This window comes from Lutjanus erythropterus, chromosome 17, assembly GCF_056507025.1.
Source record: "Lutjanus erythropterus isolate fLutEry1 chromosome 17, fLutEry1.hap2, whole genome shotgun sequence".
Taxonomy (NCBI): domain Eukaryota; kingdom Metazoa; phylum Chordata; class Actinopteri; order Lutjaniformes; family Lutjanidae; genus Lutjanus; species Lutjanus erythropterus.
Genome location: NC_139333.1, coordinates 10,725,713 through 10,750,660, shown reverse-complemented (window position 1 = coordinate 10,750,660; position 24,948 = coordinate 10,725,713). Strand labels below are relative to the sequence as shown.

Sequence of the window (24,948 nt, the reverse complement as noted above, 5' to 3'; positions counted from 1 at the left end):
TCCACACGTTCTTCCTTTTTGTCAAAGCCAGATGCCAGTATCACCCTCAGAGGCAGCGCTGGATGTCCGGTCCACAAACGGCTCCGTTGCCACGAAAATTTTCAACTAAATAAGGAAAAAGTCTGATATTCTTGGATCTGCTCTGACTCCTTCAAGCCCAGCTACTTCTTTCCATACTTGAGGGCCAACGTCCTGCAGGGTTTGTTCCTCCCTGATTGCTAATTTGTCTCTCATTGTGTCAGCTCATTAACCACCTGGGGGAACAAAAACCTGCAGAACGAGAGCTGAGGGGAGAGAACTGGGTACCTGTTCTTTCACAGCAAAGCTGTAAGATATGTGTTCATAAGGTCCCTCCCAAGTGTACACTTTTAGAAATAAAAGTGCTTACTAGAACCAGAAAGGGTTCTTTTTGGGTCCACTTGGAAGCCTTTCAGAGAGTTCTACCTACAACCCAACATAAAGGGTTATACCTAGAACAAGGTTTCACCCAGAACCTCCCATAAGAGGTTCTACAGAGAACCCTTTTATGATATAATGGTTCCTCTCAGGACCCTCTCTGAGAGCTCTGTTGTGAACCTTTCCATCTTCGAGCAGTGCCAACAAGAACCCATTCTACTGAGGGCTTTTTTATATTAGAGAACCCACCCTGGAGGTTCTAACAAGACTTTTTTTTATATCCCAAGAGTTTTATCTAAAACCCACCAAGACAGTTCTAACCTCAACCTTTGTATATTCCAAGGGTTTAATCTCGAACCTCTCCACTTTCTAAGGGTGCAAACAAGAGCCCACCCAGGGAGTTCGACTGAGAACCTTTTTATATCCCAAGGGTTTTATCTAGAACCCACCCTGGAGGTTCTATTAATAACCCTTTAATTTTCCAAGGATTTTATCTAAAACCCAGCCGAGTGATGCTACCAAGAACACTTATATTATGGTAAGAAAGAAGTTCCTCAAGGATTTCAGTAATCCTTGAAGAACTCTTTCTTCCAAAAAGGGTTCTTTGGATGAAAAGGTTCTTAATGGAACCCTTAGCCTTACAAAGCACCCTTTAAATACACTTTCTTCAAAAAGTGTTCCTCAGAAGCAAATTGTTCTGTGTAGAACTCTGGTCCTTCAAGAAGAATCCTTTTGTAACCCTTAATTCTAAGTGTGTGGAAACACAGATCCATGTGTGTCTGTGTGAAGGCAGGCCCTTTTCTCTTCCATGTACTCCAGATTTTCTTTAACAGTTATTTGTACATTTGCTTCTCCTTTTCACCGTTTCACTCCCTCAGAAACTTGTATTTTTTTTTTTTCCAAACACAGCGAGCGGTGTGAGCCTTGCCCTGTACAGTAGAGGCTCCGAGAGGCCATGAGTCATAGAGAATGAATGCCGCCCTCCCGCAGCTAGCATCTGACTGAACAATGACTGCAGCCTCCTTGCTTAGCTAACCACCACACTCTCTGACTTCACTGCCTTTACAAGGTTAACACTTTACGGCCGGCCTGCTGGAGAGACTTTAATGAAAAGAGAAAACCTCATGAGGGTCTCTGACGGACCAGAGAAAACGATGAGTTTCAGCGGCGGCGTTGCTATTAAAGTCCAGCTGACGTCACTGTGGCTTTATGTTATTATGAGTGGAATGATTGTGTTGTTGTAGTGTGTGACTGCTGGTGATACAAGATGATACCGAGGTCACACACACACACACGCACCCACATGTCCATTCACACATACACAATGGGGCCACGGAGGGTGAAGGTGATGTTGAATCTGCTTTTCCTTCAGGCACGATGACACAGTTGAGCAGCAATTGCATTAGCAGCAGCTTTCTTCACCAGTCTGCTACACATCTGGTCCTACACACACTCATGAAAATACGCTCACACACTCCCGGCATATGTGTGGGTTAAGGGGAAGAGGAGGAAACCAAAGGCATGAAAGGCCCTGTGCCCATTCTAAATATAAGCCAGGGAGGGTTTGCCAAAAGCAGCGCTTTATTTTTTTTCCTTATTTTGTCTGTTCTAAATTAGAGCCTGGCTACAGAGCTGCTGCTGCTGCTGCTGCTGCTGCTGCTGGTGCAGAGACTGAGGCTACACTGCCTCCCAGGGGGCCCACAGACACACACACGGGCTCCTTTAAAAGCAGCACTCTCACACACACACAGCCACTTGTCTTTTCTTATATGGGCTACACTGCTTTAAGGATCATTAATTATGTGATTGGATTTAAATGGGAAGTGCACCGCTATTGCTGCATTAGGTGGGAAAAAGAGAGCAAGCAGCCAGCAGATCAAGATATTCTCTACCTGCACAATGAAGTGTGACGTAAATCCGTTTTACGAGCTGCATGTCTGTTTACTTCCTGTTACACACTACCCTCGCCTCCAAACTTGGTGATTTTTCATCCTTAAACCAACATTTCCAACATTTTTGCATTAAAATTTCAAATTAAAATGCGAGACACAGTTGTGTATTTTGTTGAGTTGTGTACTTATATTATCCCAAATGTTTCCAAAAATGTTCAAACACAGAGAAATAATGTAATTTATTCAAGGTCATTGCTAGCTATTTGCGAGTCATTATAACTTACGGGAAAACACATGAAACTTTTGAAATGTCAGGTGTGAGGAAGGAAGTTGGCAAATGTGCAACCACACCAGAGCTAGTGATTGTTGGAGCCGTGGAAAATACGAACCTAGATGTTTTTTGCCTGGTTTTATTTAGTGTCTGTTGAGTTTGAGTCAGAATGCTCAAATACACTATATACAAAATGAATGATAAATATTATAAACCTTATGAAACAAGCTAACAATGAAAAGTGAGGCAACTAACTTGAGGATGAAAAATCACTACGTTTGCAGGTGAAAGTAACATTCCTATAGCGCTGACAGGAAGTAAACAGACGTGTAGCTTGTAATAGTCCTGCACGGGTCCAGTTTTGCAAACCTGACTACCAGAATCAACTCTTTACCTGCTATTATATTGATGTCACATCTGGACCTGCCCAAAACCGTTAATGTCAGTCCTGCGACCCGAACGTGATTAAACACACACACGCAGTCACTTATTTATCACTCGTTTGTGTTCTCAGTCGGCGCAGCAGCTGTGCTCCTGCAGCTGTCCATGTGTTTCCTCAGCAGCGATGTGCCTAGCGTGCTTCCATCAAAAGTTAATACTTTGTGGCACTTTTTACAAGCAGCAAAGCCACTGACAATATTGTTCTCACAGCCTCTGATCACACCAAATTTCTCGCAGAAGTCAGACTTGGCCTTCAACAATGTGTTGTCCACAGTTTGGTATTCCCCATGGACTATTTTTGCATTTCACAATAAAAGCTATGACAATAAGGCTTGATATCATTAGCAGATATTAAAGTCAAATTCTGTGCAATAATTTTCATTTTTGATTTCATATGATATTGTATGTGTGTAATATTGTTCTCATTTGCTACCTGAATGCAATTATTTCATATTTATCTGTGCCTGTAATTTCTATAAATATATTTCTTCATGTGTCACACAAGTTTTTTGCTCAACCTGGTGCAGGACTCCAGCTCCTAAAACAGATAACTCTAAACTCTACATTACATTATATTGTGCAAGTAGAGAATAAAGAATATGAACTTAAAATATTAAACTATATCGCTCCAAATTCATGAGGCCCAGTGGTGTCTTAAACATTTTTCAGCTGGGAATACGTGAAATAATTATTCCTGCTCTGTTGTTCATGCAGAGCTTTTTAGTTGGCTTCTCAATCCCACACAAGTTCAAAATGGCCACTGTGGGAATGAGGTTTATCAAAGGGACAAGGACTGAAGAAAGAAGCACGAGTGAGGAACAGAACTGAAGTCGGCTCGAGCTGTTCCCTTCAACATGGCAGCAGGCCCGGGCCCAGCAGGCCAGACGGTGCCGCGCGGTGCCTCATCCTGTGTCCGGGGAAAGAGACATGACTGCCACCGCGCTGCTTGATGGCATCATTTGCGTGTCCGTTAAACAGCCCTCCCTTTTTCTCCACCTGGTCCTCCTGTGTCTCTCCACCTCTTTGCCTGTGTCTCTCTGCCCTCGGGCCTCGGCCATTAGGTGTTGTCAGGGATATCAATATTTAAAGAGCCCCTGCTGATGTTGTGGTCGGGGAGGTATTGACGACAGGAGTCACACATGCATGAAATAGGCGTGTGGCACGCACACAGGAAGACAGCCACGCCATCTCTCTTCAAAAGACAGCTTTATTAAACCTGTCTCCCTCCATCTGACATGCACACACACAGACACCGACAGACAGTTTCCTGTTAAATGAAGCAAAGACACAAAATCTCGATGGCCTCACAAGATGGAATAGAGATATCGGTTCCCTATATGTCGAAATATATTACACCAGATATCTGTGTGCGAGTAAAAATGTGTTTGATGTAGAATGATAGCCACATAAAAACCACAGGGAGGTTTACCGCCATGTGGTGGAGCTGTCAGCTCATTACTTATGTCACAGTGCCCCCTGTTGGCAGTGATGTAAAATTACATGAGTATTGTGTGATGGACAGGTTGTCTGCCCCAGTGGCCTAATGGATAAGGCACTGGCCTCCTAAGCCAGGGATTGTGGGTTCGAGTCCCATCTGGGGTGAGGTCTGTTTTCTCTTTAAATGTACAAACAGCTCATCCTTGTTGCCTTTTCCAGACACTTGTTCAGTACATATGGAGCTCTTTCAGAAGGAAATCTTAACAGCCTCTTAAAACTTCGCCAAATATATTGAAAAAGCAACACTTTGAAATCCTTTCAAACCAGGGATATTAATCATTAATAATTAATCACTGTTAAAAATGTATCAGCCAGTAATGTTTATTTAGTTTTCTGGAGCTCGCAGGTTTTCTCACAGCTTGGTGTCGTCTGCCGTGTTTTGTTAGTCTAGAGATGGCAGTAACTTCATCCTATTTGACACTGTTTTGTTTGGCAGAGACGTTTGTTAAATAAGGACAGATGGACAGCGGCAGCTGTTTTGAGCAAGAACCTTATTGTTTTATTATTCTCTTTGTTTAAATTGTTTGTACTTCATGAATTAATATTTCATATAACTAATGTGCTGCTAGAATTGTTGAAATAAAACTTACGATGACAAAAAGAGGTGTTTTTCTTATATTATTAATAATTAATGATTCATCAGTTGTTCTCAACTATCAGTTATAATAATGTACAAAATTTGCAATCTTGTTTCAAACAGTTTGCATTCATGACTTTGTTGACCATGATGCACATTCTATATCTAAATGAGCTGCTATATTCCAGCTAGGGTTGCACAGTTAATTGAAATATTATCAAAATTAAATGCTACATCCCAATTGCAGAAGCTTTATAATGACATGTAATGAGATGATTTGGCCTGTAAATCTTCTTCTCCAGATGTAAGAAAACATGTTTGTTTGGAATAGACCCAAACAAAAGCTACATCGTTATGATTTTTACAATTTATTTTTGAAAGAAAATATCCTAATATTATCATTCCAGCTAATCATGAATCATACTGAATATCTATCAAAATAACCTCAATATGATTTTTTTAATCATACAGAGGGTTTTCAAATTCTGACACTTGACCCCATTTTTAACCCAAATTATCTTTACATTTTGGCAAATCAGAACCACAAAAAATGTACCAAATGAACTAGTTGTTGCTGTTTGTGATGTACTCAGTGCCGTACAGACAACTATAGCTGGATTACTTTAATACTAAAGAAAACTTAAAAAACATCTTGAGTTCTGGAGTTATAAGGAGTGTATTTTTTTATCATTTATTTGTGATGGATATTGGTAATAGTAATATCCTGGGAAAGTGTAAGAGTCTCTCTGAATCTAAAAATGTGTGCCGTGTCTGTGTGTTCAGGCTGGACTTAATTATGACTCAGAAAGAGGGCGATTATTGGCGCAAATTGCAGCAATTTGGTTTGTTAATTGCTGGATGTCAAAGCCGCTCCCGCATCGGCTGACTGTGTTGGCTGCAATCACTATATTCCTGTAGTTTTAAAGCATCTGCATCTGTCCCTTTTACCTCATGCAGTACCTTCGTCTCTCCCTCTCTGCCCCCCTTCCGATCTCCAATCTCTGTTTGAAAACGTCAACCGTATTCTGAAAGCAGAATGTAACCCCTCAGTGTGTGTCTCTGTCCTGTAGGGTCCTGGACTTTCGTCGCGTCCCTCCTGTGGCCGGCAGGCTTGTCAACATGACGAAGGAGATCCGAGATGTCACACGAGACAAAAAGCTCTGGAGGACCTTCTTCATTTCACCAGGTACATCCTGAAAAGGGGCAGAATTAGTGGTTTTCAGAGACACATCTAATGCTTTAACTAAGATTCCACAAGATTGATTTTGTTACATCTAGAGAATTAATAAAAAATACTTGTAGTTCATGTAATGTATACCTCAAAACTGTTTTATAACCATCAATTAAATCTATGTGGTGATCTCAGAAGGAAAAAATGCCATTAGTGCAGTTTTCACCAATATTTTTCATCATGCAAAATTTAAAGCCAAGCAAAAAAAAAAGTTTCCGTCTTCATAATGTAGAGCAAAGCAAGTAGTGTGGCCTGAATTACTGGGATATTCATTTGCATGGGATTAGCATTATCAGGGGACTTTAGCTGGTGCCAAGCGCGACAGTTAATTAGTGATGCAACTTTTACTTTACATATTATACACATGGAAGATTTTTACTGGATTAAAATTACTGACAGTCTCAGCAATTAATACAACTCACTGACTGTCTCCAGGTCATTTAGTCTTACAAAAACGTTTCTTTAAGTATATGTGGTGTGTTTTTCAAAAGAGAGTACTATAATACACAGTCACTGCTGTTATAAACAATGGTTTAACAAAGCGTCCACGACATGTGTTCTTTTTCCAATTCTCAGCCAACAACGTGTGTTTCTACGGAGAGTGTTCATACTACTGCTCCACTGAGCACGCCCTGTGCGGTAAACCAGACCAAATTGAAGGATCCCTGGCCGCCTTCCTCCCAGACCTGGCACTCGCCAAACGCAAGACCTGGAGGAACCCGTGGAGACGCTCCTACCACAAACGCAAGAAGGCAGAGTAAGAAATCGATCCCGCACCCACACAGCGCTGCACTCACTAAGGGAAGCAGACACTGAGGGATTCACTGTAGAGTCCTGTAGGTGCAGCTATCATAGGATATTTATACTCTTGCTGTCAGTTAGCAGAGGCGATAATTAATGAGATGTGTGGTTAGATATCATGTAAACCATGCGTCAAAGCTGACTGACATCCAAACAGAATAAAGCAAACTGTGGAAGAAAAAACTTAGACTCAGTTGCACTGACAAGAATTAAATTAATCTAAGATCTAGATTCTAAGATTAGTTCTAATCAGAGTTTAGGAAAACCAGGTTTCAAATGAGTGGCCTACATCCAGGTCTAACATTAAACCAGCCCTCTGTTATACAATTTAAAACTATTCGCAGATTACTGAAGTTTATTGATGTAAAATAAAATTAAGTTTAATCAGTATGGAGATACTTGCCCAAATTCAATAAATAAGAAATTCATTTTTAGTGCTGTCATGGTCTAGTATGTACAAAAGAGGGAGGAAAACCATTTGGCTGCTATTCTTTAACATGTTGCATTGTTTGCTTGCTAGATAAAATGTTAGACAATTGTATTGTTTGGTAGCTGGCTAAAAAGTTAACAAAACCTTACACTGTTTGTAGCATGATATAAAGTGAACAAAAGTTGCTCTGATTTCTCTTTCTTTGAGAACTTTTTGTCTGGATTGAAAGGAAGAAGAGAGTGAGGCACATACAACTCAATTGGGTTGAACTTTCTTGACTAACTTGATTATATTTCTCAATCCATTTAAAAAAAAAAAAACTGCTATTTTAAAAGTTAAGTAGGAAGCAACAAACTATTTCTAAACAAATATATAAAAAAGACAGAAATGTGAAGAAGATATTGTTTGTTTGATATATTTAAGGTGGGAGGTGGACCCAGACTATTGTGAAGAAGTCAAACAGACTCCACCTTACGACAGTGGGACACGACTGCTGGACATCATGGACATGACGATATTTGACTTCCTCATGGGTGAGTTGACATGTCTGACACAACACAAACAATAACAGGTTTTCTTCTTTTGGGTTCGAAGGCTAGTTCACCCAAACAAATGTTATATATATGGGATTTCACTTGTTTCACTCTTTGCTGAATTGTTTACTTGTTTTCCCGCACAGGAAACATGGATCGCCACCATTATGAAACATTTGAAAAGTTTGGAAATGAGACTTTCATCATCCACCTGGACAATGGCAGAGGGTGAGTCACAGAGGTTGAAATGAAGAGATTGTTTAACTGCTTGTCATTCAGGAATTGCACTTGTTGGTTGTAGTGTGTGTTGGTTGAGAAAATTTCAAAAACAAATACATAATTTGTTAGTGTCTTGGACATAAACTTGAAATAATTTGTAAAATGGTCAGCAGCGGTTCCCAAACTTTTTAGGCCACACAACCTCTTCTACATCCCAGCCAGGTTGACACACCCTTAATCCCCCACACCTTCAAAAAAAAAAAAGAAAGAAAGAAAGAAACCTAACCTATTTATAGCTGTTACCATGGTGATGGTGGCACATTAGGATGCTGCAGCTGTAGCTCTTTCAAACTGCCCTACATCTTTTCTTTTAATCTGCTATTTTTTCCACGTTTATTGCTGAAACAAGTATTCTTTAAAAAAGTACTAAAGAGACAGAGAGAGAGAGAGAGAGAAATAAATGTGTGAGTAGGCCCAGTACCAAAACACCATTGCACCGTCATTATATTTGTCCTCTTCTGCACCCCCTAGAGACAGCTGGTGCAACCTAAGGGGTAACCGTTCCACACTTTGGGCAACCCTTTGTGAGAGTATACAACTGTATGTGTCATCATATTGAGCTCATGTACAGTTGATCAGTGTGTAATACTGAGCATTTTGAAATTTGAGTTTTTTATCACAATACAATAGATGTCTATGGGGACTGTCTTTAAAAAAAATAAACTGTTTGCAAGACAACACAAGTGAATAAGCTGCTGCACAGGGATCACAACTGATAAAAAACTTCAACAAGCTGTGGCGAAACGAGCAAATTGCACTCCAGAATAGGAGGAAAATTTAAATGCCTTCAAAACCACCATTCTCTCTTTCACTCCAGCTTCGGAAAGCACTCCCACGATGAGATGTCCATCTTGGTGCCATTGACCCAGTGCTGCAGGTAAGACATCTTTGTTGGTGGTTTTACATGCGAAGGGTGTGATAGCATTATTGACCCCAGTGCAAAATGTTAGCAGCGTTTTCACATGTGATTAGCTGTCAGCATTGCCGAGCATGTGCTGCATATAAGTACATTATGTGAGTGTAAGTGTGCGTGAAGCCTCACTGACTCTTTCTCCCCCGGCTGCTCTCTTTCCATCTTTCTGCAGGGTAAGGAAGTCGACCCACTTGCGTCTGCAGCTGCTGGCGAAGGAAGAATACAAGCTGTCCATGCTCATGGCAGAATCCCTGGTGAGGGACCGCCTCAGTCCCATCCTCATCCAGCCACACCTGGACGCCATGGACAGACGACTACGCCAGGTCAGTGCTGCATGCTCATTTTATACAGTGCGACTCATTCGGTTTTCATGTGTGTTTACTTTCTTTCTGAGAATTGGGTAAGAAGATCAATACTACCATTTGTGTCTGTCAAATATTAACCCATATATGAGGGGATGAACTGGAGATCTTGTGCAACGTTCGCTAAAGAAGAAAAACCAGTACAGAACACTGGGGACATTCCTACAGTGTCCTCTTTGGGTTAAGAAAGTCATGTTGCAACATTACAAAGAGGATATTTGAGACGTAAACAGAACTTTGCCATATTGTCCTCTTTTCGTGGCACAATGGGATTTTTAAAAGCTGCCTCTTGCTATTGACTTCCATACATAGTTCTTCCAAGATAAGGTCCAATGTGGGATAACAAAAGGCGGGTATATGTTGCTGGTGAGCTTTCCAACCCTTATACATATGTTTCCACCAAGCCACCGCAGTTAAACTGCTGATGTTTAACAAAACATCCATTACATCCCCACAAATAAAATGCCCTGATGTTTAGGCCTGACGGGGGTCCACCTTGCAATACACCAGGGGGAAACCCTGGACCTAGATGAAATGTCCTATAGTAAAGGTCTCCTTCACATCCTGAATGTTCTCTGAAAGTTTGCCAAATAATGCCCCCCTACTCCCTAAAGAACCCCACATTGTGACAGTCCAGGAACATTCAGGGAACGTTACAGAGCAACATCCTTAACACCAGCAGGGACATTCTGAGGACATTCTGGAAATGTAAGATTTTTGCTGGGATGGTGCCCTAAACATTCCCAGAACTTTCCTGAATATTCCTTGACAGGACGCCAAGCTTGGATCTGTCCAGAGGATTTGCCCCCGTTTCCAGTCTAAGCTAAGCTAATCAGCTGCTGGCAGCACTTTAAAGAGTAGTATTGATCTTCTCATTGAACTCTTGGTAAGAAAGTGAATTAACGTATGACCCAAAATATTACACTACTACTTTAAACATCAAAGGAACACTGTCGCTCAATGTGTCTTCTTAAACGGCCCTTAAATATTTTGACCTCATTTGACCTGCAATAGTGACTACAAAGAATAACAAGAGCTGCTTATCTCAGATAATCAAACCTTTCAGCTTGTCTTTTATCTTGTTTCACTGTCACCAGGTGCTGAACGTGCTGTCGGAATGCATTGAAAAGGAGGGCTACAGTTATGTTGTAGAGGACGACCTCCAGGGGCACCAAGGGACAGACCACGCCCACACCGGCCCACGACGGAGGTAGCTGTCTGGGGACGCTGGCAGCTGGATAGTTGAATCCCAGGAGACAGGACATCCAGTCCCTCTCTCTTAAAAAACTGAACCGGCATCCTACAACACAGATGAGCTCCATCTGTGCTGAATTTCTCAGAGGGCTTGAAGATTTTTGGCTGAACTCAGAATTAAGCCCACCCGTCTGAGGTTAATATAAGCTGTGTGGAGGACATGGACGCCTGCTGGATAGGACTGGTCTTTTTGACAAACCGTGCGACGACTGGACCACGCGCTGACGCTCGAGACGCAGGTGATGTCGAAGATGGATCTGGGGTTTGGGTCACAGACTTAAAACGGAACCCACCCCGACATCACCCAGACTCCTTAAAATATCTGACTCTAGTGTAGGATAGTGTCACCGCAGCTACACCCACCGACCCACCGCAGCACTACCAAACCATGAAAGTCTTGCAAGAGACGCCTTCTCTTCTGTCTTGTTCAGGACCCTTTTTTGAATTCAGTGAATTCTGAGGGACTTGTAAAGAACCTCTTTACCCGATCCCCTTACCCTTGCCCCCACCCTTGCCCCCTCCCCCTCTCTTCACAAGCTGAATTATGTGTTTATACGTATTGTTGGTATTGCAAGTGTTTCAGTTGAACTTTTCACGGTGGACGAGGAGGAGGCGGAGGCTCCTGTTGTCTTAATTATCAAAAATGATGTTTTATTGATTTGCTGAAAAATGTTTTATTGCATAGTGTTTTTTTTTATTATTATTTCTGCTGAGCTGATTCAGCTTCTATCATTGGTATTCAAGAGATGGGGATACTTGATTGGAGTGCAGGTTTACTCCTGGATTTGTCATTTAATTTTTGCCCATAAATGTTACTTGTACTTGAGAGAGTATTTATTAAATTTCATATTTATTGTTTAAAAATGAACGCCAATCAGTAACATCACTTTTTTCTGTTCAAATGAACCATTGGATTTTTACATCACAGTGGTGTACTTCCTCGTTCGTCCAATAGAGGGCAAACTGAGCATGTGCAAAAGTAGCTGCCAGGTCCGTGCCTCTCAGTAAATCCAGATTTCACCCCATTCCAAGCATCCAGCTCGCTTTAAAATTGGTTTATAGCCGCCACAAGTATTCAAATGAGCAAGTCTCCGCCTGTGTTTACAACATTTAATCCAACTACTGTTTTTATTTCTTTCAGTGCAACACATATGAGGTTAGATTTATGGTACCAAAAGCCAAATGTGACACTAATAGTTTTATATTATTGTTTTCTTTGTAATATATTTGATGTCCAGATGTTGCTGTTGTGGAGAGATTATTTTTCAGGATGTATATTTCATTCATAAACCAACAGCTGATAGCTTAAACTGTTGGTGTCAACGATTCAGTCACTGGCTGAAAGTTAATATATACAGTAGGAAAATCTAGTGCCTGTGCAATGATAGAAATACTTGAATGTCTGGTTTCATAGCGGAAAGGTTTCAACTCCTCCCGGGTTCGAACTATAGATAAGATACGGAGGTCTACATATACGTGTGTGCTGACTCCATCTGTTCCATTAAGGGTTTTCTTATACAGTCTAAGTTTCCATAGTCCTGTGTCAGGTCAGTACAGTGTGTATGGATGGACGTGTGGGTGGATCCATGGAGAACCTTTAGATGATGTGTTCTTAAAGTGAAAATGCTTCTTTTTTAATTCAACTCATTGTTTCTGTGGATTTTTATTTTCATTTCTTTGCATCATGGTAAAAGTGCAATAAAACAAAATAAGCAGAATGTTAGAGTGATTCTTTGTTTCCTTCAACAGTGATATGTTCTGAGTGGGTCTATGTTTAATAAAAATGTATTCATACTATTTAAGAGAAGTGTAATATACTTCAACAATAGTCCATTTAATAGCTTGTAAAACCCCTGTGATCTTTCACGATTATAAAAGGTGAATCTCCTTTCCATGAATGTAAAAACACAGCAGGCATCCAGCCAGCTGAATTTTTTTAGGGAACTGCTGAGCTCCTTAAGGTGGAATGTGCAGCAAGAAAACGAGCAAGAAAAATGACCATCCAACAAAGTAATATAAATAAAAATTAAACGTGTAGCATTAAAACCTAGTTTCCATCACTGCAAGCTTACAAGGCTTTTTCTCTTCACTATTTTTCCGTGCTAATCAAAATAAAATTATAATAAGATACAGTGGTTAAAGAGACATAAATCACACAAGCAGTGGTAGAAAAGGCACTCATGAGTATTAACAGCAAAATGTATGAAAGTAATAGAACTTGTTGGGCAGAATTGTCCCTTTCAGAGAATTATATTATTATGTACAGCAAAATTATTACTGAAGTCTTTACATTTAAGTAGCATTGTGATGTTACAGCTGGTGGACGTGGGATGGCGTGCAGCAAAGGGCCACATCTTTTAATCGAACCCACGGCTGCTGCAGAGGACTCGGTGTCAGTACATGGAGGGCATGCTCTACCAACTGAGCCACCAGGGTGCACATTGTTTATTGAACCTTTAACCCTTTAACCTGGGGACCTAAATGGAGATTAAGAATCTCTTTTTCCACACAGACCTGGACAAGACAGTCAGCAGCAATAAAAAAAAATGACAGACAGAAAACACAGAAGGAAAAAAAAAAAATACATTAAACAAGCAAAACAAGAAACTCACATTTCAAACAGGAGTCAGTTGTGTAAACATTGACATCTTAAGGAATCTCCCTCTTCTTTCAATTTGGATTTAAGATTTATAATTGCTAAATATGTAAGTTGTCAGGCAAATGTAGTGGGAAAAAACATTACTTACAGTATTTGCCTCTGAAATGTAGTGGAGTAGAAGTGTAAAGTAGCAGAAAAGATTAATGAAACTGATTATAGTACATGAGTACTAGAGTAAATGTACTCAGTTACTTGTTACCACTTTCTACAAGTCACAGGAGACAACATATTAAAGTCTTAGTGTCACAACAACAGTAAAGCTAACACACAAACTAAAGAGGACATTATTGCAAGGAGCCTGGCGAGCCACTAAATAAAATAGCATTAAAAACAACTGAATCACTGATATAAAAAAAGGCGGATTGTGAGTGAAGAGCCTGAAAACTGTCCCATAAAACAGGCAACGAATATGAAATGAGATCTTTAAAATTAACAATTGTAGAAACAATATGTATGAGACAAAACCTGTAAAATTTTAGCTTAATTAAGGATAAAAAAAACTAACTTGGATCAACTACTCTGTGTGCCCATCATAATGTCTAAAGGTCAATAATACTGTTTGAAAAAAGCAAATAAGAAGTATTCCATCAGTAATCTTTTTAAACTAGTCCAGTGTTTAATGAGTTATTTTATGTCAAGCAGTAGTTATATCAAATTCCATTTTTTTTTTTTTTTAACTGAAAAGCTTGCCAAAGGAAAAAAATAGTTCACATCAGTCACTGCATAATTTAAACCAACAGACATGCAGCTCATAAAGTTCAGGTCATGCAACAGTGATGGGAAATCAGTTTTGGGAGTTGTACTGAAGGTGTAACTTTAATTTTTAAAACTTGGACAGATGCAAAAATTTAACATTAACAGGCTTGACCAAATTTCTGATTTCTTATAAGTTTTTGGTAATTTGTTGTTATTTTTTTTTTTTTTACAATCCTTCACAATCTAATTACAATTCCACTTTAAATAAATAAGTTCCTCTGTTGTGGAAAATGCTGCTATTAGCCCCGGTCCAGATAAACACAGTAGCCGTCATGAGTCCGACAGTCAGTCCAGGTGAACACAGGCCTGTTGTGGAGCTCTTATCTGCTGCTCTGTGTGTAATTTGACAGTGAATGGTGGCGGTGAGGATGGCTGCACAGTGCAGTGCAAAGGAAAATGGCCCTCAGCCCCAGATCTGTGCACAAGCATGTTTACAGTTCCCAGTGCACTGTTGTGTTTTGATAACCTTTCCTCACAGAACAGCCCCCGGAAAAGCTACTTGGTTGGTTTACATAAATGCATGTACACACACACACACACACACACACACACACACACACACACGGGGGCAGACAGAACTATGAATGGAGGAAGCAGAGTCTGAGACAACCATCAGAGGGACAGAGAGTGACCAGAGGAGAACACAGGACTGTAATCAGCGCGGCTGGCCGCAGACAGGACGCCAGAGGAAGCCTCGTCATGGGAGTGAACCATGAGGTGCTTATCAGATCTCAGTTCAAACCAACCTGATACGGTGACCTCCTCCTCCTCCTCCTCTCCTCCACACTGCTCCTCTCTGTCGCTCTATTTACAGCGCCGCATGAATCAGTCTGGTTTTCTGGTCTGGAGAGAAGACAAGACAGTCGAATGAGCTCGCTTGCTTGTTCAGTGGAGTCAGTTATGTAGCTTTGGGGTGAAGTTTACGAGGAAAACAAGTGGAATAGATTAACCCAGTGACATGTGTAGTACTCAGAGGTGATGGAAGCATTCAGATCTGTTAATGAAACTAAAAGCAGGAATTCCCTGCTGTAAAAATACAAAAGTTAGTACATTTACAAGCAGAAACTCTGTTACATAAGTAAAAGTACATAAGGATCACTATAAAAATGTGCTTAAAGTATCAAGAAAAAGAGGAGTAAAAGGAGTGTTACATCATTATATACAACAGCCAAATCCAGTCCTTTAACAATCTCAGTCTGGCCCTGTGATCATTCATCAATATAGAAAAGTTTATCACCTTTACTTTTGCTAACACTCCAGGTTTATGGCTGTTTAAATTAGTCGGTTAACTAGCTAATTCAGTAGATGTGTCTGTTGTCAAGCACATAGACATATTAATTTAAAAAGTATTAACTGTTAAAGCAGAGGGAATTTAGGAGACTGAAAGAATGAAAAAAATATGTTTCACACCACGCTGTGTCTACTGAAACAAAAAATTAATCTAATCTAGGATTACAAAGGTGCACTGTTTCTTTTCCAACTGTGAAGTGGAAAGATAAATAAATAAAATAGTGCAGTGTTTCATACATTTAACTTGACAGATCAGATGAAGGAAGAGTAAACGTCGGGCCCCATGACACTTAACTTTTTTAAACCTAGCCTGTCTAAAAAGTAATAGAATACACCTATAGTACAGTAAAATATTAGATTGTCTCTCCTGATCAATCAGTGTGTAAGCAGCATTCTGTTGGTGTAGTTGATGAAGGTGGAGCTAATTCAAACTATTTTTTATACTATTTGGTAGTTTAAGTTGGAAATACATTATATTTAATAGGCTCATTATATTTTTGCATGTAAAAGGTTAATTTGTAAAGTAAGTAGTTGCAGTAGCTGTCAAATGAATTTGGTTGTCTGTACTAAATCAATGTAACAATATACTGAAAGCCACAATATCGTGATTATATGGTTATATTTATTTTTATAAAAGGACAGCTTCTGGCTGCTGTTGTTTTTTTATTTTTTTTTACAGAATTCAAAAATTGCCAAACACAATTCATAACAATTATTGCGCAGGTTTAGGTCATGGCTGGCTACTTTTATTTTATTTTATTAAACAAGGAAAGCAGAAGCAGAAAAACAAGTCATCATATTTTCTTCTATTTAATATCGCAATAAATTCCTAGTGTGAAGTTTTTATTGTGGTGTTACTGTACCTTAGTATCATTACCTTTCTAAAATCAGTGTATATGGACATCAAGACATGGTGACATAGTAATACTCAAGTTGTACAGTATCTGAGTAAATGTAGCTTATTAGTCAAATTCCAGCGAAAAACATTACAAGAGAACAAATTATTCTCAGAAAACTCTCATCTGAACATGAGGGTTTTGTTTAATGCAGTGTACAAATGTACTAAACTGAAAGTCTGCTACATGCAGAGATATTTTGGTGTAGCTCAGCTGAAGATTTAAAGATTAAAAGATTTTAAAAAAAGACAGAAAATTCTGTGACAAAACTGAAACAGAATTTCAGTAAACAACTCAACAAAACAGAACACATGATATCATTACGCAAATAATATGTTACAACCTGGAAAACAAGAGTACAAACACATTTTCTCAGTTCCAGCTGTAATTGGAAAGAAGGTCTATTCAAATTCTTTCCTTACTAAAAACATTCTCTCTTTTTTATCTTCTTGGATTTGGATTAAACAGAGAAAAGCGTATGATGATGCTGCAACCTTGATGTGTACAGCCAGTGAAAAAACTGTAACTATTCTGTTATATTACCTGAAAAAGTAAATACCTGTAAATGTCTTTACAGGTATTTATGTATTTATTCGTATGCTTAAAATGAGAAGAATTTATAGAATAAATGAATGAATAAAAATACTGGAATCAGCATGTATTGTGTGACTCTGGTGTCCTCAGCTATGGCTCTGCATTATACCTCCACTTATGGGATTTATTCTACCTGTACATCAAAACCAAAATTTAATTTTTAAAGAGAAGAAGAAATAAACTGTTCAGAGATCAGTTATTCCTTTGAATGTGTCGAGATAAAAAGATTTTTATGAAGCCACTTAAATAAATCTAGGCCTGCACTTATAATTGATCACAGCATTGACCTTTTAGCTGCTTCATTAGCCAATCAGAACGAAGAGAGAATTGCTTTAATGTCTCTGGGCCGACTGATACAGAGCGTATAGGCCTGTCCTGCACCAGCGGGGCCACACACAGAGGCCTGGCAGACCTCAGGCTGTTTTCCCGGCCCCTGTCGCCTCACGGGAGACCTCCAATTGCCCCGTTAAGAGCCCTTCAAAATACACATCCCCCTGTTTTATAGACACGGAAACAATTTATGGCCATTATAGAGCATTATAGATAGCATCTACAAAACTTCCCGTTGTTGACTAAACGTCTGCCAGAGTGGACACACACACACCCCAAAGAGTTAACGGAGAGAAAAAGAAAACAAAGATGCAAAGGATCTTGTTTGTTGGTTTGGGGTTAGCTGTTTTAAGTACGGTTGGAGAGATTAGGCTATAAAAAGAAGCAAAATAAAACATGAAGGCCTTCTACATGTTCAGCGGACCACCCAGAATCTCGCTGGAGGTGGAGGAGAGGAGCAGATTGTCCAGCACACTCGCTCCGGATTCAGACGACCAGGCTGCTTCTGTGAGACGCCCTGGATCGGAAAAGTTGAGTCAGAGTTTAAGGACACACCACTGACTTGACATGTCACAGAATATGTGAAAAAAGTTATGTGAGCTCATCAGACCTTTGTAGATTATACATCATGTCTTGAGGTTAACAGCCCGAGGCTACATTAACTGCCACTAGCGTGACGCCCGAATGTCAGACCAAAATTTCAGTCAGGTAGTGTCACTGGTTAGGCTCCAAATTCCTAGACGGAAGAAGAAGGAAAAAATTATCTCTTGTTCTGCTGCATTGATTTTTAAGCTGTTGTCAATTGCAAATCTGACCACTGTAATGAACTGTAATGTTAAATCGGTGCAGTATCACTGTAAAAAAAAAAAAAAAGGAAAAAGAAAAGAAAAAAAAAGTTGAGAAAACTTAGCAGAGCAACCAGCTACAAAAGACTTCTTGACTTTACTCAACAAAGTTCCCTCAAAGTGCTATCTTAAGTTTATCAAATTTAACATTTTTACTTACGTACAGTGTTACAGTGTTATGTTAATTATAGCAAACTTAACATTACTATGAAAATGAATTTATGTATTTAAGCAAACTTAAATTATAACATTATTAAATTATTACACATGATGAACTTGAAACTCTATGTTGTTTAAAAAAAATCTATATTTGGGGATATTTTGGGTTTGAGTCCAGTAGGTGTCTGAACAACTTGCTATACTTTGAAATGTAAGAGGTATTAATATACTGCTTTGAGACATACATTACTCGACATATGGTACAAGTCTAATAGAAGCATACTCTTTTCGTTTCATCAAATATAATAAATTGATTTTCTTAATTTAAGTACACAAATAGATCTGAATATATCGTTTGATAAACTTAAGATAGCACTTTGAGGAAACTTCTTAACCTAAACTGACACAACAAATTTGACCTTGGTTGAGTAAACTCAAAAAGGCTTTGCAGCTGGTTATTATCTAAAAATTTCCTGAAATTTCTTCTGTTTCCCTCAGTGTGCTCTTTTAAAAAGATGATCTGATTCCTCCCGTTGTCATTCCCACCTCGCCAGATAACCAATGTTTTGGCACCACCCCTCAGGGACTCATACTGAGAGATTTTAGGCTGTCAACCTAATATAAAGAGGGGGAAGTATATGTAGGACGTGGGTGGATGGACGGCTCAAACACGTCCCATGTCCCACGTTACATGTCCCATGTCAAAAACTAAAACACTAAATTGTAACCCAAAACATTATCCTAAAGCTACCCATGTAGTTTGTGTCTAAACCCAACCAAACTGTTTCACAGCTTGAACCACGTGTTAAAAGAGACTTGTGGCTACATCTGAAACAGCAGCTGAGTTGGGATGAGAATGGATTGTCTGATTTAGAGCAAATTCTGGACCAAAGATAGATTCATTACTCAACAAAGGCCAACAGATCAGGTTGTAATGCACACAAATATAGACAGAAACAAAGCATCCTGCTCATACAGCTATGGGACCTAAAAGCAGTTCTGGGGAGCTGAAGCCCACCGGCTCTGCACACGTCAGCATTTCCTGTTTGTAAGACTTGTCGGACATTTTTACTCCACACTTCAGAGGGAAAAACACCCTTCTATTTGACTAAATTCATTGAACAGCTGTAGGGGTGGTTGTAACGTTACTGAATTAAGTTCAGATTTCAAAAACATAAGCTACTCAGATGCAAAGCAAGGCCATCCACAATATTTAAAGAAATCTCTCAGACAATAATTTAAAGCAAACACTTTTTTTTTTCCTGGAATGATTTCTTTTTGTGGGCTATATTTGAGTTTTTTCATATAATAAAAATCTAAGTGCAGGAGTCTTTAATGGAAATTCAAGCTTATTTAAGTCTTAAATACTTTCTAGTGCAGAATTGTCTGCACAAAGATTGGTTAATTGGATGTGGGCCATCTTGAATATCCTAGAAAGAGATAAATACTTCAACGGTGCTCAAGACCAGAAAAAGGGTTCTCAGAGCTCAGAGAGGTGGTCTTGAGCGCGGAGACCTGCAGCCGTTCCTGGAGAGCTGCTGTGGCCGAGGAGGGGGGAGAGGGGCGGAGGGGGGGCTGGAGGCAGCCGTCATCAGGAGCAGAGCTCAGAGTGAGTGTCAGCTGGCTGAGCAGAGCATGGTGGCAGAGCAGAGCAGCAGGACAGGACAGGGTGAAGCTGCTGCTGGGCTGCTGAGGCCAGGAGAGTCAGAGGAGCCAGACACTTGTGATCACGCAGCCGACTCCCTCAAGGCGTAGAAATGTTTGATAACTCCAACTACCCCTTCAACTGCTTCAACTACGATGGAGACGGATACCCCTCCTCAAGCACAGACGAAGAGAAGAAAATGTGTAGACCCGCATACAGGTAGGGACAATTTTTAATTCTTCTTCTAATTTTTCTTTTACTTTTGGGAAAACATTTTAACATCACTTCATCTATTAGTATGTCATATATACATTTATTTAGTGGGCTTTAAAATTTGATATGGAGAATTAGAAAGATAATATTCATAATTTATTATAATGTAAAATTAAAAAAAAAAGTGCCTGAATAATATTTGGCCTTTAATGTACACCATTTCCTAATCACTGGTTTTCCTTTAAAAGGTGTAAAATAAACTTTGCTTTCCATGGGATTTTAGCTTTTTTTCATTATTATCATCAAGTTTGTCAGTTTGCAAAAATATAACAAAAAGATTTTTTTCTACAGCATCCTCATTCAGTTTTACTAATGTACACAAAAAATATATAACATCTTTTAAAATATATAACTAACCAAAAATAACCTCGCTTTAAGAGGCACAGTTAGATAGAATAGTCGACTCTTTTACAGACATTTAAGTTGTATGCGTCATACATTGCAGATCATTTTCTGATAATATTCAGTTGATTTTCTCTCATGGACTTAAAATGAAATGAAATTAAAAACAACATTCATAACCTTCCATTTGTTCCTCACTAAGTTAACCATAATGTGGTTTGATCCTCTTCACAAGCTCAAAAACATACTTCAACATTGTTTTTTCAGCTTGATACTTACATTTATGCTTCTTAATTTTATGAGAATTCCTCATGAAAATAATGTTGAACTGATGACAAAGGTCCACTATAAGAAAAGACATGTTACTCCACTGCCGTACAAGTTAAAGGTGTAATGTGCAACATATTCCTTAAAAAAAAAAAAAAAAAGAAAAAACAATGTATAGGCTCATATTAACATGATCCCTTTCAATCATCACTTATGACCCACTAGAAGTGCTTGTTTTTCCTGATTTCTCATTATTTTGCTGTGCTCAGAACACTTTACCAGCCCTAAACATCAGTGTTTGACATCCTGCGAGTGAGATTCAACAATCAACGATCGTTCTGGTGCCGGCAGCTCAGATAAATCCCTCTGATTCTACCTTTAAAGACAGTGGATTTTCTTATGGTTTATATCTTGGTGTTTTTGTGAAGCATAACTACGCCCAAAACCCAAATAAGTCCATTTAGATTTCTGTTATAGAGTCTTTATAACAGTTTGTACTGTAACATCACTACGTAAGATATCAGCCTGTATAACCTCTTCTGTCTTTTATGGCAAAAAAGAAAAAAAAAATATAGAACTTAAAATATATTTTTATTTGCTGTAATAACAATGCATTTTGTCATGTGAAAAAGATGCTTTTTTTTTTTTTTTTTTTTTTTTTCAGGTTGTTGCAATGGAAAAAGTTATGTTTCCCTACTTTTCTATATATTGGGTTTTAATACAGTAAAGAAATTTGGCAGTTACTATTACTATGTGTGCACATATAGCAGTGTGGTGCGAGTAAAGAGAATGTCAGCAAAACACATGATTTACATATGACAGGTTTTGTTATTTGCTGTCGATTGAAGTGTGTGTCTGTGTGTCAGTTATATCGCTCTGATAGCCATGGCCATCCAGCAGAGCCCCGAGCAGCGGGTCACTCTGTCCGGCATCTATGAGTTCATCATGAAGAGATTTCCTTACTACCGCTCCAACCAGAGAGCCTGGCAGAACTCCATCAGACACAACCTGTCTCTCAACAGCTGCTTCATCAAGGTACACTACAAAAAATCAGACAGGAGTTCAGTGGAATCGACTCATCTTTTCTCATTACTTTAATGTAGATGTACAAGTTTTATTTGCTCAAGTTCAGTGAACTTGAAATTTCTGGCATGCATCTGCAGAACTTCGGGATTTACAAACATGAGTTCTTCTAACTTTAAGGCTTTTGACTTGAAGTTATGAGCTGAATGAATGTAATGTACAGATTTCAATCAACTCATTAAATCAAGTCCGTCAGTGTGACTGAAGAGTTGTGGATTCAGCTCAAGTAAAGTGTATTTGTTTGGAAAATTACCTCAACTTGTCTTTTCAAATTCAGTCAACTTCAAATTTTAAGGCAACCCAGACACTACCTTTTTTTTTAAATTCAAACAAAGTTTTATTCATGTCATTATATTTATATTTGCAGTTTCCATTACATTATAATATGTGTTTTTTGTGCCTGTTAAAAGGAATTTGCCTTAAATATTGTTTTTATTTTTGTTTTATTCTTTGTGTCTTTTTGAATCATTGCAAATTACTTAAACTTGATATTTTAATAAGATATTTAAGTGTTTTGTGCCTCTTAAAGGGAATTTAAGATTTTTAAAAAACATCTTTGTTATTCTTTTGTTCTTTTGTTATGTCTTTTTTTTTTATCTTGTCTCAGTTTAGTATTCTTTTTTCCTCTCCCCAGTAGTAATATTGTGTTTCATCTGATTACTATTGGTTGTGTAATATTTTTAATCATAATCAAGACTTTGTCATATTTCTCACAGGTTCCTCGGACAGAGGGCAACGAGAAGGGGAAAGGAAACTACTGGACTTTTGCCACCGGCTGTGAGTCGATGCTCGACCTGTTTGAAAACGGCAATTTTCGGCGTCGCCGGCGCAGAAGGAATATGAAAATTGGCTTCCGCGATTCAGGAGAAACCCCTTTCCACCCTCTCGAGAGCCACAGCAATCAGCACGTGCCCACAACTCGCCGCCCTGAACCTGACTCCACCCTCTGCCCTTTGAACCCTGAGAGGCCGAGGGGTCCGGGCCCCCAGCCGAGCCACCTCATCCCAAACCCCACCCAGCAGCAGCAGCAGCAGCAGGGGAAACCCGAGTCAGAGATCAAGTTTAGCATTGACTACATCCTATCCACGCCTGATCCGCCCCTGCCTGGGTTCAGATCCTCTCACGGCCCAGTTCACATAGGGCCCACGGGGCCGCCCATTCACGTTCTGGAACCCCAACATCTGAACCTCCACTTCTGGACTCTGTGAGAGGAGAGGGAAGCAGAAACTGAACTTAAATCCCTTACTGTCATCTGTGTCCAAAACTGGGAAGTACTGTGAGGACGTCCAAAGACAGAAGAGGAATTTTACTGACTTGAAAATGTAAATGGAACAAAATATTGAGGTACAGTATTATGAGATGGATTCTAGATGGAAAAAAGTAACGTAAAGAAAATGTCGGACCGTCTAAAAATTCATCCAAAAAACGAAATGTGAAGAATATAGAACAGCAAAACATTCATGTTGTCATTATTATGTGCAGTGTGGAGTGCTGACATAGACTAGGTTTACACTGTTCTCTATATGTATCTATACACAGGAGCTGTGAGCACACGTATGATTCAACAGTGATTTCAAAGTAAGATTAAGTAAATTTTATCTTCACATCAGAAGTTGATTTCTTCATAAAAGAAGCATTTATTCAGAATTGCCTGTTTCCCCCCTTTTTGTCATTCTTTTAACTAGACAATCTGTTAAAACTAAATATAGATTTATATCGATTAATGGCAGATTTGGTCATATTATTTCTTTAGTGAATGTCAAGTCCAACATATTTGACAGAGAGCACTATAAGCTGGCCAAAACTTTCAGTTTTAAGGATCCTCTCTGAACACATTTTAAAACTTAAAAATATTTTTTGTCTGATATGGTTTCTCCCCCCAAACAAACAGCAATCCAGAACCTATGTGAAAATACTTTCATTTCAAAAGTTTAACTGCTGGACATAAGATGTGTGCCCTAAAGTCAGTTCTCATTGTGTGTACATGTGCTCGAGACTTCAAGTGTCGCTCCGAACCACTTGTGATGTCATCAGCAAATCATTATCATACGTTCACATCTTTTGTTCAGCTTTAAGGTGAGGAACCTCCCTCCTCCAGAAGATGAAAACGTTTGCTGAAAACAACTTTCTTTCTGCACAGTGAAGCTCAAATATTCATGTAACGTAACAATAAGGAAAACAAATTTCAGAGTGGAGGGGGACTTTAAAATTTTAACTTTTCTGACAAGTGGAAACAATACCAACAAAAAATGACCAATTATTCACCACGGTTTAGCTCAACTCCACCTTTTCAAAAAAGTATAAAGTAGCAGCATGTAACAATAATCACATTTTTTTCTGCAATGACATCTTACAAAGCTGGTAACAGGCCTTTTTCACAGAAAACGTTTACACAAGAGTAAATAATAAAAATCAACGATGGCTGAATTCCATTTAGCTGCTTCAGTTTCAGGGTCCTGTGCATGCTGGCCCACTGTTGGTGTGTCCCAATCAGTATACAGTATATTAAAATGAATGCATACATTATAATTCCATACTAGAAGGAAATTATACAATTTGTGCGATGTTGGACATCAGTCAAACTGTCTCTTTGCAATGTGTCACTGCAAATTAGGTTCAACAAAGAGAGTAGATGTGTCCCAAATCCATGCTACATGAACAAGTGACAAAATGAGTATGCAGTTGAGTAAACGTACATGATTCTCCCACAGTGCAGTGCACAGAGGTGCTCAGAAACAAAAAAAAATTAACACAACTGTGGCTCGTTAATTTCGTTCTGCGAACACCTCAGAAAACAAAAAAATAACTTTAGACCTCTAAAATTAAGTTTAAAAGACCTTTTTCACAGCAGCCATTTTGACATGAACTAGTAGAGTAAACACAGGTGTCACCAGTGATACTAATTAAGGACCAGTTCCATTCAGGTCAAACA

The 24,948-nt window shown here is 39.1% G+C and overlaps 2 protein-coding genes and 1 non-coding gene across 3 annotated transcripts in view; all 3 read left to right on the top strand.

Annotated features, from left to right (window-relative positions):
• fam20cb (FAM20C golgi associated secretory pathway kinase b) overlaps positions 1-12,595 on the top strand; it is a 73,196-nt gene extending 60,601 nt beyond the window's left edge. The window contains exons 5-11 of the mRNA XM_084740758.1: positions 6,145-6,260; positions 6,882-7,062; positions 7,960-8,069; positions 8,216-8,297; positions 9,166-9,225; positions 9,434-9,584; positions 10,721-12,595. Coding sequence (XP_084596884.1) covers positions 6,145-6,260; positions 6,882-7,062; positions 7,960-8,069; positions 8,216-8,297; positions 9,166-9,225; positions 9,434-9,584; positions 10,721-10,837 — 817 coding nt within the window. The 3' untranslated portion in view covers positions 10,838-12,595. The remainder of the gene's footprint in view (positions 1-6,144; positions 6,261-6,881; positions 7,063-7,959; positions 8,070-8,215; positions 8,298-9,165; positions 9,226-9,433; positions 9,585-10,720) is intronic.
• Positions 4,530-4,602, top strand: trnar-ccu (transfer RNA arginine (anticodon CCU)). The gene has a single exon. It is a non-coding gene; the product is annotated as a tRNA-Arg (tRNA).
• Positions 12,596-19,984: 7,389 nt separating the features above from the next.
• foxl3 (forkhead box L3) lies at positions 19,985-23,663 on the top strand. Its single transcript, XM_084741153.1, has 3 exons — positions 19,985-20,270; positions 21,800-21,968; positions 22,733-23,663. Exons 1-3 carry the CDS (start codon positions 20,164-20,166, stop codon positions 23,222-23,224), a joined length of 768 nt encoding a protein of 255 aa, XP_084597279.1. The 5' UTR covers positions 19,985-20,163; the 3' UTR covers positions 23,225-23,663.
• Positions 23,664-24,948: the final 1,285 nt, after the last annotated feature.